The sequence below is a fragment of the Oncorhynchus kisutch genome, linkage group LG22 (assembly GCF_002021735.2).
Source record: "Oncorhynchus kisutch isolate 150728-3 linkage group LG22, Okis_V2, whole genome shotgun sequence".
In the NCBI taxonomy this organism is placed as follows: Eukaryota; Metazoa; Chordata; class Actinopteri; order Salmoniformes; family Salmonidae; genus Oncorhynchus; species Oncorhynchus kisutch.
In genome coordinates, this window is record NC_034195.2 from 13,170,200 (window position 1) to 13,186,291 (window position 16,092).

General features: G+C 42.6%; 2 protein-coding genes across 6 annotated transcripts in view; one reads left to right on the plus strand and one right to left on the minus strand.

The window, feature by feature from the left end:
• Positions 1–631: 631 nt before the first annotated feature.
• Positions 632–9,976, plus strand: commd9 (COMM domain containing 9). Of its 3 annotated transcripts, XM_020456425.2 has the most exons (6): positions 632–1,061; positions 8,121–8,246; positions 8,555–8,694; positions 8,823–8,857; positions 8,974–9,077; positions 9,410–9,970. In XM_020456425.2, the coding sequence occupies exons 1-6, from the start codon at positions 1,011–1,013 to the stop codon at positions 9,545–9,547; spliced, it is 594 nt and encodes a 197-aa protein (XP_020312014.1). In that variant the 5' UTR covers positions 632–1,010; the 3' UTR covers positions 9,548–9,970. The 3 variants fall into 3 exon arrangements, with proteins under 3 accessions (XP_020312014.1, XP_020312015.1, XP_020312013.1); XM_020456426.2 differs by lacking the exon at positions 8,121–8,246 and having other exon boundaries at positions 999–1,061; XM_020456424.1 differs by lacking the exon at positions 632–1,061 and having other exon boundaries at positions 8,076–8,246; positions 9,410–9,976.
• Positions 9,977–10,039: 63 nt separating this feature from the next.
• The window catches only part of fcsk (fucose kinase), a 43,174-nt gene continuing 37,121 nt past the window's right edge, over positions 10,040–16,092 (minus strand). For 2 of the 3 annotated variants that reach the window (XM_031801811.1, XM_020456067.2), the window contains exons 20-23: positions 14,585–14,772; positions 13,929–14,028; positions 12,733–12,956; positions 10,040–12,533 (exon numbers count right to left, since the gene is read on the minus strand). In XM_031801811.1, coding sequence (XP_031657671.1) covers positions 12,462–12,533; positions 12,733–12,956; positions 13,929–14,028; positions 14,585–14,772 — 584 coding nt within the window. In that variant the 3' untranslated portion in view covers positions 10,040–12,461. Of the gene's footprint in view, positions 12,534–12,732; positions 12,957–13,928; positions 14,148–14,584; positions 14,773–16,092 lie in introns of all 3 variants that reach the window. The other variant, XR_004204849.1, reaches the window with a different exon arrangement.

Below are 16,092 nucleotides of genomic sequence, written 5' to 3' on the forward strand. Positions count from 1 at the left end.
GGATGGGTCAAGGGTGAGGGATCCTGAGAGGATCCCTGTCAGTAGTAGATCTGTGTCAGCACAGATAGGCCAATGAGTGATATATGCTTCAGTAAGGTTGGCTTCTTAGCTATTGTTATGAACTGTACTGCAGAAATGAAACATAAATCACAGAAAATCGATATTGTTGTGGCAGTTGCAGAGAAGTACTTGGGTGTACAAGATTTGACCTCAGAAGCTTTACATGGTGTGTTGAGTGGTGATGTCCTGTGCTCCCAGGCCGTTGGCATGGTGTAGGAGCAGGTAGAATCAAAGAAGTGGAATGGGGTAGTGGGTTTTTAATGAGTGTAGGGTAAGTCAAAAGTTTTTTATATTTTTATGTACTTTCTAAAAATTAAAAGTGTAATGGTTTACACTCCAGTCCAGTTGGTGGGTGTACCTTGGATTGCCAACTGCTATTTAAAAACCAAAGAAGAAAAATAAGAACCTGTGCCCCCCTAGTCTTTATTGAGCACATGACTCCATGTTTACAGATATTTCCACAAAGATTTTTATAACTAACCCAAGATAGACCAGAGCCTGTCGTTTCCAATGGTAGCACCTGAATCATAATGAGCAGAACAAGCAAGGAGGTGGGCAGGGCCAATGACGAACTAGTGAGATTCTATTTACGCGTTGTAGCATTTATTTGTATATTTCCGTAAGGGGATGCCTACTCAGTGAAATTCGCAATAACTTAAACGCAACAACAACAACAAAAATGCAGTCCACTCTTACATATTTTATTTTTGAAAACATAAAACTATACGAGATTAAACGTTTCATCGATGAGAACATTTGCAAAATGTCGGCCAAAATCCATCTCGCTCCATCTTCTCCCACTGCTGGCCACTTGGCTTCCTCTCCTCAACATATTTGGTAGTGAGTGGAATCGCAAACCGGATAGTTCACATTTATACATCCGGTGAAATATCTGGAACATCTTTCTTGCTGCGATTGCCATCTGTGTTCTCATTGCATCACGTGGCAAGATGGCTGCCATTTCAGATGAACATTTTTCTTCCTTGCAAATTCTTTTAAAGGTAAGCTATATACTGTTTGTCGGCTTTGCTGTATTTATTGGTGTGATAATCTTTGTGGGTTATCGGTTTGTTATATCTGTCGCTTTTGTTCATTTCGTAACGTTAACAAGTTACGTTAACTAGTTTGATTATTATGGCTGGCTTGCTGTATGGAATAGGCTCTGCTATGTCTACAGTACTATAGCGGTGCGTAAAATTACTCGGGAAGAGTGGCGTGTATGCATGGGTGCCAAGGGAAGACGGTCTTTCCTCAAACTGGACCAAGAAAAAAAAAACTTTTTCTTTCTTCTTGTCCTTCAATTCCCAAAAAGCTGAATGCATATCACCGGGAAAGCATCCGAGCGAGACGGTGCCCCTTTGAAATATTATTGGAATCTGTGTGGGTAGCTGGACAGGTAGGATGACTGACAGTGAGGGTGAACAGGAGGTCAAGGGTCAGATGACAGAGGAATGGATGAGACTGAGGCTGGAATTCCTTTAACCACAAAGTGGTATATTTACTTGGCAGTTTGTGCTGCATAACAAAGGAAACAGAATAACATGTATCCAATCAAATTCATAATCTACAAGACCCTGCTAGGTAAAGTCCCCCCTTATCTCAGCTCGCTGGTCACCATAGCATCTCCCACCTGTAGCACACGCTCCAGCAGGTATATCTCTCTAGTCACCCCCAAAACCAATTCTTTCTTTGGCCGCCTCTCCTTCCAGTTCTCTGCTGCCAATGACTGGAACGAACTACAAAAATCTCTGAAACTGGAAACACTTATCTCCCTCACTAGCTTTAAGCACCAACTGTCAGAGCAGCTCACAGATTACTGCACCTGTACATAGCCCACCTATAATTTAGCCCAAACAACTACCTCTTTCCCAACTGTATTTAATTTTAATTTATTTATTTATTTTGCTCCTTTGCACCCCATTATTTTTTATTTCTACTTTGCACATTCTTCCATTGCAAAACTACCATTCCAGTATTTTACTTGCTATATTGTATTTACTTTGCCATCATGGCCTTTTTTGCCTTTACCTCCCTTCTCACCTCACATTGTATATAGACTTGTTTATACTGCATTATTGACTGTATGTTTGTTTTTACTCCATGTGTAACTCTGTGTCGTTTTATCTGTCGAACTGCTTTGCTTTATCTTGGCCAGGTCGCAATTGTAAATGAGAACTTGTTCTCAACTTGCCTACCTGGTTAAATAAAGGTAAAATAAATAAATAAATAAAAATAATCACAAAGATCAAATCATTCTCATTAACATAATTAGGTAATTCAGTTCAATAAGAAGTCAATAGGAATCATTGAGTCATTTAGACTCAGAAATATTCATCATAATCATGAGAAGAATAATACAATCAGTTATCGGTTATTCAGTCTAATCCCCATCAGTTTCATATCAGAATTAATCAGTTCAGCAAACGATGACTTTTCATATTTAATCCTTTCAGGTTCGTCTTCATATGTACATGTAATGTCATTACATATTAACCATATCGATGGCATAATTGGCCTGTGATGATATGTAGGGCCGTGATCATTGTCCATTTACATTGCACAATAGGTTTGAAGCATGCACTCCAAGGTAATAACTATAAACAATAACTGATGGCCTGCTCTCCCGATCGCAACAGATTGTTACCTTTCATCCGAATTGATTCGGTGGATTCATGGACGCTCAGAACTTCTGGATTAGAAGGAGTTAAGGAAGAGAAAGCAGTGAGCTCAGGCGATGGCGATTTCCTCCTTTTATGGAGTTGAGATCTGACTGACATTTCCACCTGACCTAATTAAAGCTCCCTGGCCCAGCTGAGCAAGTGGCCATGAATTAAAGGATTCTTCCACCAACTCCGTTGGCCTTTTCTACACCCTCTGTACGAGTAGCCCATCTAGGCCTATCTGATGCTGTCTGGTTAAAAAGAGTTGTTGCCGCCCATAGACCTTTGTTTGCAAACATTGCCGCACGAGGGCAATGCGCGCAAGTTGGTTGCAGAACAAGGGAGTTCTTATAGAACGCCATCAAAAAGATCCTCTAAACATGTTGCTTATGAGTGCATTTCACACTACGTTTGGCTTATAATCGGATGTTAAGGCTCGTATGAATGTCCTGCTTAATGTTTGTCATTATCGTAAATCAACTGCGTTGTACTTCCTGTAAGGGCTGTAACGTAACAAAATGTGGAAAAAGTCCTTGAGTCTTTGTTTGCGTGTCCAAGTTGGAGAAAAAAAAAAGACCCACTCTACTTGTAGAGAAATGCCAAACCGCTCGTTCATCTATGACTCTGTCATACAGTAGGCTATATGCTTTTAGTCTTTTGTCCTAACTAAAATGCTTGTTCACTAGCCTTACTTTCATGGGCAACGAGGAGCCAGCTAGTTAATATTAGCGCATATCTAGCTACATATTGAACTTTCATCTTCTCGGGCATTATGTATGAATTTATGGTTGGATCAGAATTGCCATTATAATCATTGGCCAGTATGGAGAATTAAGTAAAACCACAAGTCAAAATCCCTATCTCCATCCATGGCCAATTTTAGTTACAGTGCATTCAGAAAGTATTGAGACCTACCTTTTTCCACATTGTTACATTACAGCATCAGTCTGAAATTGATTAGTTTCCCCCCTCAATCTACACACAATACCAAAGAAAAAGCAGGCTTAGAAATGTTTGCAAATGTATAAACAAATCATTTACAGAAGTATTCCAAACTTTGTTGAAGCACCTTTGGCAGCAATTATAGCCAAGTCTTTCTGGGTATGATGCTACAAACTTGCCACACGTGTATTTGGGGAGTTTCTTCCATCCTTCTCTACAGATCCTTTCAAGCTCTATCAGACTGGATGGGGAGCGTCGCTGCACAGCTATTTTCAGGTTTCTCCCGAGATGTTTGATCGGGTTCAAGTCCGGGCTCTTCCTGGGCCATTCAAGGACATTCATAGACTTGTCCCGAAGCCACTCCTGTGTTGTCTTGGCTGTGTGCTTAGGGTCATTGTCCTGTTGGAAGGTAAACCTTTACCCCAGTCTGAGGTCCTGAGTGCTCTGGAGCAGGTTTTCGTCAAGGATCTCTCTGCACTTTGCTCCGTTGATCCTGACTAGTCTCCCAGTCCCTGCGGCTGAAAAACATCCCCACAGCATGATGCTGCCACCACCATGCTTCACCATAGGGATGGTGCCAAGTTTCCTCCAGACGTGACGCTTGGCATTCAGGCCAAAAATGATTCAACCTTGGTTTCCTCAGACCAGAGAACCTTGTTTCTCATGGTCTGAGTCCTTTAGCTGCCTTTTGGCAAACTCCAAGCAGGCGGTCATGTGCCCTTTACTGAGAAGTGGTTTCAGTTAGAGGTCAACCGATTATGATTTTTCAACGCCGATACCGATTATTGGAGGACCAAAAAAGCCGAAAAATATATATTGATTTGTAATAATGACAATTACAACCATATTGAATGAATACTTATTTTAACCTAATATAATACATCAATTTAGCATCAAATAAATAATGAAACATGTTGAATTTGGTTTAATTAATGCAAAAACAAAGTGTTGGAGAAAAGTAAAAGTGCAATATGTGCGATGTAAGAAAGCTAACGTTTCAGTTCCTTGCTCAGAACATGAAATCAAATTTATTTATATAGCCCTTCGTACATCAGCTGATATCTCAAAGTGCTGTACAGAAACCCAGCCTAAAACCCCAAACAGCAAGCAATGCAGGTGTAGAAGCACGGTGGCTAGGAAAAACTCTCTAGAAAGGCCAAAACCTAGGAAGAAACCTAGAGAGGAACCAGGCTATGTGGGGTGGCCAGTCCTCTTCTGGCTGTGCCGGGTGGAGATTATAACAGAACATGGCCAAGATGTTCAAATGTTCATAAATGATCAGCATGTTCGAATAATAAGAAGGCAGAACAGTTGAAACTGGAGCAGCAGCACGGCCAGGTGGACTGGGGACAGCAAGGAGTCATCATGTCAGGTAATCCTGGGGCATGGTCCAAAGCTGAACTAGGCTGGTGGTTCCTTTTAACATGAGTCTTCAATATTCTCAGGTAAGAAGTTTTAGGTTGTAGTTATTATAGGACTATTACCCTCTATACCATTTGTATTTCATTAGCCTTTGACTATTGGATGTTCTTATTGGCACTTTAGTATTGCCAGTGTAACAGTATAGCTTCCGTCCCTCTCCTCGCTCCTCCCTGGGCTCAAACCAGCAACACAACGACAACAGCCACCATTGAAGCAGCGTTACCCATGCAGAGCAAGGGAAACAACCATTCCAAGGCTCAGAGCGAGTGACGTTTGAAATGCTATTAGCGAGCGCTAACTAGCTAGCCATTTCACTTCGGTTACACCAGTCTCATCTCGGGGCTTGAAGTCCTAAACAGCGCAATGCTTGACGCACAACGAAGAGCTGCTGGCAAAACGCACGGAAGTGCTGTTTGAATGAATGTTTACGCGCCTGCTTCTGCCTACCACCGCTCAGTCAGATACTTAGATACTTGTATGCTCAGTCCGATTATATGCAATGCAGGACACGCTAGATAATATCTAGTAAAATCATCAACCATGTGTAGTTAACTAGTGATTATGATTGATTGTTTTTTATAAGATAAGTTTAATGCTAGCTAGCAATTTACCTTGGCTTACTGCATTCGCGTAACAGGCAGTCTCCTTGTGGAGTGCAACGAGAGAGAGGTAGGTCGTTATTGCGTTGGACTAGTTAACTGTAAGGTTGCAAGATTGGATCCCCCGAGCTGACAAGGTGAAAAACTGTCGTTCTGCCCCTGAAAGAGGCAGTTAACCCACCGTTCCTAGGCCGTCATTGAAAATAAGAATGTGTTCTTAACTGACTTGCCTAGTTAAATAAAAGTTTTTTTTATTTTTTAAATCGGCGCCCAAAAATACCAATTTCCGATTGTTATAAAAACCTGAAATCAACCATTCCGATTAATCGGTCGACCTCTAGTTTCAGTCTGGCCACTCTACCATAAACGCCTGATTGTTGGCGTGCTGCAGAGATGGTTGTCCCTCTGGAAGGTTCTCCCATCTCCACAGAGGAACTCTGAAGCTATGTCAGTGACCACCGGGTTCTTGGTAACTTCACTGACCAAGGCCATTTTCGCCCCAATTGCTCAGTTTGGCCGGGCGGCCTGTTCTAGGAAGAGTCTTGGTGGTTCCAGACTTCTTCCATTTGAGAATGAGTGAGACCAATGTGGTCTTGGGGACCTTCCATGCTGCATACATTTTTTGGTACCCTTCCCAGATCTGCGCCTCGACACAATCCTGTCTTGGAGCTCTATGGACAATTCCTTTGACCTCATGGATTGGTTTTTGCTCTGACATGCACTGTCAACTGTGGGACCTTATATAGAGAGGTGTGTGCAGGAAGCTTGGCCCCAGTGATGTACTGGGCCGTACGCACTACCCTCTGTAGTGCCTTACGGTCAGATTCCGAGCAGTTGCCAGACCAGGCGGTGATGCAAACGGTCAGGATGGTGCAGCTGTAGAACTTTGAGGATCTGGGGGACCCGTGGCAATTGTAACCTTCTGCATCACTTTGAGGTACTTTTATTCCAAAGGCAAACTGCAAATTCCACTATTGTCCCTAATCCTTATTGTGGCTAGTTTCTCAAAACACACAACCCGGTCCGGTCGAGCCTCACTAGCCAGATGAAGCTCGCTGGCTGCTTATAACCTTAGCTTTGGGCAACAGGGTTAAGTAGCTAGCTAGCTATTTATTTTAATTAACATGAAGTTCAATTGCAATAGGCGAAAAAGTGGCTACCTAGCTAATAGTTGCAAGGATTCCTAAATCTTTGCTAAGAATAATGGAAAGGACTGCAGTTTCTATTGGTCATTGTTTTCAGGCTGGTTGTATTGGTGCTAGCTAGGTACCACGCTAAAGCTAGGTTTTATTACCAACGCGGTATTGTAAACACATCGTTTGTGGCCAGTTTTCTTGCTTGTAGACTTTTGTACAGCTTTGACAGTGCTACTTATAGTGGCGGCGCTTGGCTTGCACATGCAATTTCAGAACACACAACATTCTATAATATAACTGTTATTTGATGTAAAATGAAAAGCTTATTTAACACGCAAAGACCCAAACAGGGTTCCGTTTGCTATTACTGTGTAACTCCTTTAGGGCAACATCTGAAAAATAGCACACTTGGTAGTGTACCGGTGCTCAACCAGTTGGTGAAAGCCAACATCACCCACAACAGAGAACAGTTGATTGTCAAGGACAATGAATTCCATTATCTTGGCGTTTAATGGATTTCGCCTTTGAGTTGTCTCGCTGAAATTGTCTTACTCTTTCAAATGACTGCTCGACTTGTTGACTGCTCGATCCACACAGCACATTGTGGGCTAGGTTAGGAATGCTGTGTAGTGCAACATTTTACGTGGCGTCATTATCATGTACCTACGCACGTAGGCTTTGACATCGGTGTTAAACTGGACAGACATCGGGCCGATACCGATGTTGGCATTTTTATTTAATGTTGTCTGATTCCGTTATATCATGCATCCCTAGCTGTAACATAACAAAATGTGGGAAAAGTCAGGGTTCTGAATACTTTCTGAATGCACTGTAGCTAGCCACTGGAGAACAATACAACAATTCAAATTCTGTCAACGACATCTGGCTTTTGTTGTGAAGCCAAATCCAAACTGGCTTCCCTTTCCTTTTTTTTTTTGGGTGCGCCAGGACCATTTATAGTTGAGCTCGTTCAGTTAGCTCAACGCTGTTTGGATTATTTGATTAAAAAAAACAAAGGGTGGCCAAATGCTCGCTGGCTTCCCTTGCATTCAATGATAGATGGGCTACACATAGAGGGGCACTTATTCGCTTGCTTTCTCCAGTGAAATACATTCAGCCTCTTGTGAATTGAAGGAAAATGATGGCTTCCCTTGGCACCCATGAATACACGCCACTGTAAGGCTAGTCTTACCTATCCCATAATGTGCCTCTGTAGTCTATAGATGTTCACTGTGAGATCATTCAGGGCTCGTCTGTCTCTAATCCCTTTCATGTCGACTCACTACCATGAATGGGAGAAGGCTCCATCGAAGGATGCGGTGCGGCAGCTATGTGCTGACAGTTTCCCTTCTGGAGCCCCTGAGTCATGGCGACTCGCGGAAAGTACAGCAGGGACCCTGTCTGTATCTGCCATCGAGGCAAAGGAGGTGAGTGTGAGAAAGTAAAGTAATTGCAATATCAGTCATCAACCAAGGAGAGAAACAGGTTGCACTGCACACAGATGGCAGCTTTCTAATTCTCATCAGATTCCAAGAAGCGTTTACATGTCAGGGACCTAGTAAAGTGTGGCGACCCGGGTTCAAAATCTGCGAAGGGCATTGTACTGTCGTTGTTTGCTACAATATTATTATAGAATGCAAGCCTAATGTATAGAACCACCAACATGACTCTACACATCTCTCAAACCGATCATCTGGGAGAGGACACCAATTGATCCTGTGCTCCTCTCTTCCAGCTTATTGCAGCCCTGCACACCCTTTCTCACCACATCCTGTTCCATAACCTGACAGCGCCCGAGCAGATCCTTGTACTATTCCCCAAGTCATTCCACCCCAGCCTTAAGATCCTCATTACCAAGATTATGCTTGAGCACAGGTCTGTAGCCATTCCTCCCATGCTCACCAAGGACCACTTTCTCATGGTTCTTCAACGTACATGTCTAATTTTGGGAACTGAAATGGTGTCAAATGTTTGAAATACAGTTGCTGATTTTTTTTTTGTAGCCCCACATGGAGAAATGAGGCTCTGTCTAATCAAAGTAAGCATGTTCTTTCATATTCCAGCTCTATTCTTTGAACTATCTGTTACTGAATGAGTGTGAACGTGTGGTACCAACCCTGACACTGCCCCAACTGTTGGTTGAATGTTCTCCAGTTTCGCTGCCCCATCTAGTGGAGATGGACTGGAGAGTCGACATGAAGACTGCATCTGACTCGGTCAGTCGCATGGCTGTGCCCACCTGCCTGGTGCACATGAAGGTATGCCAATGTGCGCCATGCACTGGTCTCAACAAACATGTGTTCTCCTCACCATAATATTAAAATTTTCTGCACTTTGTCACATACATCCAGTGAATAACATGGGCAGTGGCCCGCCGGAGCCTCAAATGTTCTACTGCTTGAGCTCCTGCACCTCAGAATATTAGCTAAACGATTGTACTGGTCCCATTTCAGTCAGTCAAGCACTGCTTTACATCCATACATCACAAGCACTACAATAACATTTATAAATGTGTAGATGCTACAACTAGGGCTTGTTGAAGTTGGTCTGGGTATAAGTGACTGTCACTAACAGTGTGTTGCCATTGCAGGTGGAGGACTCCAGCTGTCTAAGGGGCAGTGGCGCTCTCTCATCGGTCACGGTGGAGTTGAGCAAGGAAACTCTGGACACCATGCTGGACGGCCTGGGCCGGATCCGTGACCAATTGTCAGTGGTGGCCGGAAAATGAGACCCCTCACCAGAATGGCCACACTGGAGGCCTTGGGTGCATCATTCTCGATACTCTAAAGTGACTTTTACTCCTCATCTCCTCTCATTTATCTGCACAAATCTGAAAACAGAAATCTAAATCGACATGTCTCAAATGTAAACACTTGATAAAGTGGCTCACACGACGTCAGTGACACTGCCAGGGTATCAGCCACAAAAGTTGTCAGTGCCGTTTTAAGGAAGGTGGGAAAGAAGAGGTAGCAATTTTAGACATGGGCTAAAAGAAGAAGAGACTCAGTCCTCTAGTCCCGGGTGGAAGAAACAAACAAGTACACACAATCCCATCATTAGCACTGATCTGGTAGTGCCACTTCATTCCTCCTTGTTCTGTCAGTAGAGTCTTTTGAATTCAATGTTTATGTCAATAAATGAAGAGATTAATGCTGAAGTTTGTCTTTTCACTGCTCTTGTACTAGGACCATCAAATCAGTCAATACACAGGACCAAGATATTGCAGAGCTGGATTTCATGTATTTTAGTCTCGAAACAAGTTATGGTTCATCTTCATTCAAGTAGTATGTTATTAATGGCTCATTTCCCTTACAATTATATTGTACACTGCAAATACATCAAGGCTACAATCTCTTACCACAGCCTTTTTGTTAACAGGAGGCTCCTACATTTAACAAGCCAAATCTTTGGTGTTAGGATCATTTTTCAAACATTTCTATAGACAAATATTCCCATATCAAAACACAGTAAGAACCTCGCATAAATACCATATTAAACATTTTGATCAAGTGTGTTGATCTTGTTGCATGGGAAAGTAGCAGTTAGTAGTGTGACGAAACCCATAACTAGCCTACAGATATTGTTGCACAAGCTTTGTCTAGGGGTCCTGTAACATGAATGTGTGCATTTGTGAGAAATCAACGTATGTGCCGAGATGTTGCAAAGGGAGACCGCAAACTTGCCTTGGTCCAGGGCCGGCTCTGTCTCTTGACCTCTTGGTTGGCCATCCAAGCGGATTTTTATTTGTTCAGATGGTGACGAAACACATGTACAAAAAGGAAACCACCAGCAGGCATGTCCAAACGAACCAGCAGCCTCAGCTTACAAGCTGAGACGCTGACTGACGATCACCCTAATTGGCAGCACCAATGTGTGCCAATCAACCAAGCTCAACATCTGGACCCGGTCGCTGCCACCTGAGGGATTGAGTGTGAAAGGGTATCCCTTGACAATGTCCATTAGTAGTAGAATTTGAACCGTTTTGTGCCCGTGGCGAACACTGTTTCGTGAGTCCGCCAGATCAAAGGAAGTAGGGTTGACCAGGGATGTTTGCTTGATAAGTGTGTGAATCTTCCTGTCCTGCTAAGCATTCAAAATGTACCGAGTACTTTTGGGTGTCAGGGAAAATATGAGTAAAAAGTACATACTTTTCTTTAGGAATGTAGTGTAGTAAAAGTTGTCAAAAATGTAAATAGGGAAGTACAGATACCCCCAAAACTACTTAATACTTTACACCACTGTTACAGTATTTTGCCTGGTAAATTGTTTTCTCCCAATGTTTATATGACCCCCAAACAGGCCCATTGTTGCCTGCATACGCCTTTTATACCTCCCGTGCGCGAGTGGTTGTAGTGGTGTGCAGATGTGGGTGGTTGTCTATTTTCATAATTCCATTGAATATACACCACAACAAAAATCCATTATTCATTTGTTTAGGCAGATCCTAAGAACCATAAGACTAATAAAAAATATTTTCAAAAGGATAGAATTTCATATTTTGAGTTGAATTATGTTACTGGTCTGTGCAGCCTCTATGGTTGTAGCATGCGCATGTATATGTATTGTTTATTAAACAGAAAAGACACAGTCACACATTTGATAGTAGGCTAAGAATGAAACAATAGAATAAAATACAAAGAATATCCCACACAACCTGCATCATGGCAACATAAAAAGATTTATCAGAGCCCAAATTAAACCTGATTATTATTTTTTTTAAATCTACGTGTCACCTCTTTCCAACCCTCACTCTGCTTTGTTAGGGAGCAGGCGTAGGATATTACATTGATAGTATCTTCATCACGACACCGATAGAAAATAGCAATCTATATTTTCAAAAGCATTGGAGTCTCGTGTTCCTACTGCGTGTGATCAGTGCTAATAAATGAGCCCACTTGACAAGATGATCATGAGCAGCACTCACCTCAAATCAAATGTAGGCCTATTATAACAATTGGATGATTTTGCGAGTTTAAGTAAACAATAATTTGATGCCTTCAATTGCATTAGCCTACTTTATTCCAATATTTTCATCATTCAGTGATATTTGTTTCCACTGTTGTGGTTAAGGAAATAGTGCATGATGGGTGAAGTGACATGCCTCGCAAAGTTTCTAACTGCCAGGATGATAGTAGTAACGGCCGCTGTCTAGCAACCATCAAGAGCTTAAGAGCGGAGTGCGTGCCAATGCCGCCTCAGGATTTTATGGCTACATTTCATTCTAAGCCGTAGGCAGACCTTTACCGTAATCATGACTAGGTCGGTTGGCGGAAATAAACATATGGGCTTTGTCTCGCGGGCAATACCTTTCTTATAAAGAGAGAAGTCGGCATAAAGTTGGCAGAATAATGTCTCGGTTTGAAAGGTGTACATGTCCCAGTGGAGGCTGCTGAGGGGAGCGGCTTATAATAATGTCTGGAAGGGAGCAAATGGAATGGCATCAAGCACCTGGAAACCATGTGTCTGATGTATTTAATACCATTCCATTCATTCTTCTCCAGCCATTAGCACGAGCCCGTCCTCCACAATTATGGTACCACCAACCTCTTGTGATATGTCCTAACACTAACCGTCCCCCAATAGATCATAAAAGTTAGAAATGTGTATAAAAATGGCTTAGGGTCCAGACGTCCATCTGTGTCTCAAGAAGACTTCAGCAGTGAGATGCCGTCCATGTCCAGCTCAACTGGATGGACACTGAAGTCTCGAAGGCCCTGGGACACAAACAGTCAATGTCAGCTGAAACGCTGAGCATACCTCAACTCTGCTTTTAAATGAGTTATTTTGGTTTCTTTTTAAACTCAAGTTTTAAACACATAGGACTGATATAACTGCCCTGTTCGTTCCCTGCCATCTTCATTTGAACTATACCTGATCCTTTCAGTATATCGCCATCTGTCTATATATACTCACTTGTGTGTTGTTGAGGACCTGACGCACTGCCTCCCCCTGCTGTGGCTGGCGGGTCAGCAGGTAGAGGAAGCCCCCTCCGCCCGCCCCAGCCAGAGTCTGTCCCAGGGCCAGCGGGCGCAGGGCATCCATCATGGTCCGCACAGCTGCCGGCTCACACCCCGGAGCCATCACCTTCTTCTGGCCCCAGTAACGCTCCAGACAAGCCCCCAGCCTGGGGAGAGAGCCTAGAGGAAGATGGAGGGGAGAGGATTAACAAACACATTTAGCATCTCCTGGCTTCCACGCACAGCCTACAAGCCACTGATGCAGACCTTTGGAACATCTACCCTTTGAAAAGTCTAACAAATCCATGTAATACACCATCACAATAAATCCATTATGTATTTTAGACAGGACTAAAGAAACATGATATGAAGAAAATGTATATTTCAGAAGAACAGAATAGCATATTCTATTCTGTGCGAGAAATAAATATTCCAAACATAGTCTGGGACAGTTGTGTGATGCGACAGATCCCAAATGAATACAACCACTAGCATTAAAAAAATGTTTTAAACAATGAGCCTAACTCAGCAGATGAGAACGTTTAGCTGAAAATGTTGATAAACTATGCTATTTCTTCACATTATAAGCATAGCAATGTGCACACGGCAGTAGGCTACAAACACAAATGTTCCATTAGCAGGAAAACACCATTCACAAAAAAGTGACCACAAATTTGATTATGCATTAAATGCTTTTATTATCAAAGTGCATTTTTATGGTGAAAATTATCTTCCCCAAACTTGAAACTCACACACTGCGTATGTATGCTATTTAGACTCTACACCTGTTGTAAAGCGGATGAATGTGCTTTATTTGGCCACTTTAGTTGTAATACAAACCTTATCAAAACATATGGGCTAGGCTACATGAGGTGTGCGACGGAGTTAAAAAAGTCACCAAAAAAATAATGCACTGTTTGCCTTAAGCAGGGCATCATTCACAAGTGATAATTTATCATTCACAAGTGATAGGCTAATATTGTCACCCATCACACTATTCTTGATTTAATCTCGTATAATTTGTTTTCATTTAGAAGGGACCATTATCATGCGCCCATCTCAAAACAGGTGCAGCTAGAAAACAAATCTGCCAATTAAAATATGCAGCCCCACTTAGGTACGAGTTTGAAAGACCATTCCTCTCCCTCTCACCTTCTGTACAGGCGCGGGCACACTCTTCTGCGTTGTCCACTAGCTGCCCGGCGTTCTCCACGATGGAGGGCACACGGCTATACCAGCGCCGCACCGTGTCCTGCACAATAACATGGCTGCCATTTTAGTGACGAGACACCCAACATCCTTCAAACTGCACCAGGGGTACAGCTCAGTAGTCTGAAGTTGCTTCCTCTCCTTGGCTATTCCTCTAAGTAGCTGTAGAAGTTGACATACTGTTTTGATCATGTAGTTTTGAAAGATTTCAGCTAGTAAATACATGGTACATGTGAAATGACAAAATGCCTGCAGCACTGAGAGGAAGTGTTCTACCACAACTGTAAACAGGAAGTGATCGGAAATATTGTGGAAACAGGAAGTGTGGATGCTTGGTGAAAATATATTAAAAAGGAACTTTGCAGAACCTCATTAAATCCCAAAGCGATATTTTGAACCCTAAACTTGACTAAAAGCACGAAACAAGGTGTTCTAGCACACAGAGTCAGAAAGTGTTGGATTTATTACAGTGGATTAAACTCAATACAGACTAAAAGGCCTGAAGGACAAAAAGTCAGTGTTTTCAATGAATGGTATAAAGTTAAGGGGTTAACATTGTGACTTTGAATAAGTGGATGGTGGAAGGCTGGATGGCTAACCTGCAGCAAGTTTCGTGCAAGCCGAGTCTTGCCGGTGTAGACCAGCAGGAGGTGCTGTTGCAGTGAGAGCAGAAAGTCGTCGGAGAGAGGGAGACGTTCCACTTCCACCCGGAGGGGGAGACAGGCTTTGGAGCGCGCCACCTTTACTCCCCCCACCAAGCCTCCGACCTGGTCCTGCCAACCACCACCTCAGGAGGGAGATCGGGAGAGAGAAGGAAACAGAATGAGTGCATCATAACAAATAACATATCATAATATTCTATTAATATAATATGCCATTTAGCAGACGCTTTTATCCAAAGCGACTTAAAACCCTTTGACACGGGTGGTCCCTGCTGTGTACCCTCAAACCGGTGTGATTAGAACACTTCATTAGAATGTCTAGTTACGATTGACATGTTTGAGCTGGCCACACTGTTTTATCACAAAACAATGTTGCAATTATCATTGTGTTTTATAGGCTACAATGGTCCTAGCGCTAACTGAGAAAAGAGACACAAGCTGTCATATTTAGACAACTCTTGGCTGATAGAAACCATAATATGATTTAACAATGACTATTTACACTTCATCACATCATGGGTGAGCTCACCAGTGATCAAAATAATTGAGTAAAGCCCTTTCTAAAAGTCTAAAGTAGTCCGATGGTGTGTAGTTGTGCTCGCCGCCATGGTTGTTTTTCCCCATCAACCAAAGATAAGAGGTAACAAGATGAGTTGGGTCTGTTTGCAGTATGCATGTTAAAGACGAAGGGGATGTGTCGTCTCCCATCATTCACTTCCAGAAGTTCTCGAGTGAACCATCCCTTCACCTTGCTATAACATAGTTTGTCTGACAGACGTTTTCGTGACTCAGAATGCATTGAATGATGTCAACAAACATGGCTCCACACATAGCCGGCAAACAGCTTAGCAAAATATATTTATAATGGACCTAAGCTGGTTTATCCGTGTCGTTTACAGTGGGAACAAATGAAGCATAGTGGGCAGAACAATGAAGAAGGTGAGCAAAGCCAAGCATGAGCTAGTGAGTTCCTATTGGCACATTGTAGCAAATATTAGCATTTTCAGTCAGGGAGCGCCTCCTCTGAAGAGTGCGTGTACACAAACTCAATTCGAACTTGCATTCTTAAACAACGCCATTTTTTTTTTAACTTTGGAAAAGTGTCAAATCTATAAAACGTAGTGCACTGTGTTTGTAGCGGATTCTAGTTTTGGGAACAGAAAAATGTATTGAGATCCAGATGTTCCATAGATGAGAAAATGACCAGAATCTCAGCCCAGTTTCACTACTAACGACTGGACTTCCTCTTCCCACTTCTATATTTGGTTGTGAGAAAACGTTCTAAACTGATGCTTCAGCTTCATAGCCCCTGTGACGTGCCTGTAGCTTAGCATTAGCTCAGCATAATCAGTACAACCTTCAAAAATGTATTTTACACACGTGTCCATTACAATCTATGCAAGAATCCAAAGAACAATGAAGGCAACACGGGCGCCAGGGTTATG

Coding starts and splice junctions, on each gene's coding strand:
- commd9 (XM_020456425.2), top strand. CDS start 1,011: ATGGCTGCCATTTCAGATGAACATTTTTCTTCCTTGCAAATTCTTTTA. Junction 8,858..8,973: donor TGAGGCTCTGTCTAATCAAA/GTAAGCATGTTC, acceptor AATGTTCTCCAG/TTTCGCTGCCCCATCTAGTG. Junction 9,078..9,409: donor CCTGCCTGGTGCACATGAAG/GTATGCCAATGT, acceptor TTGCCATTGCAG/GTGGAGGACTCCAGCTGTCT.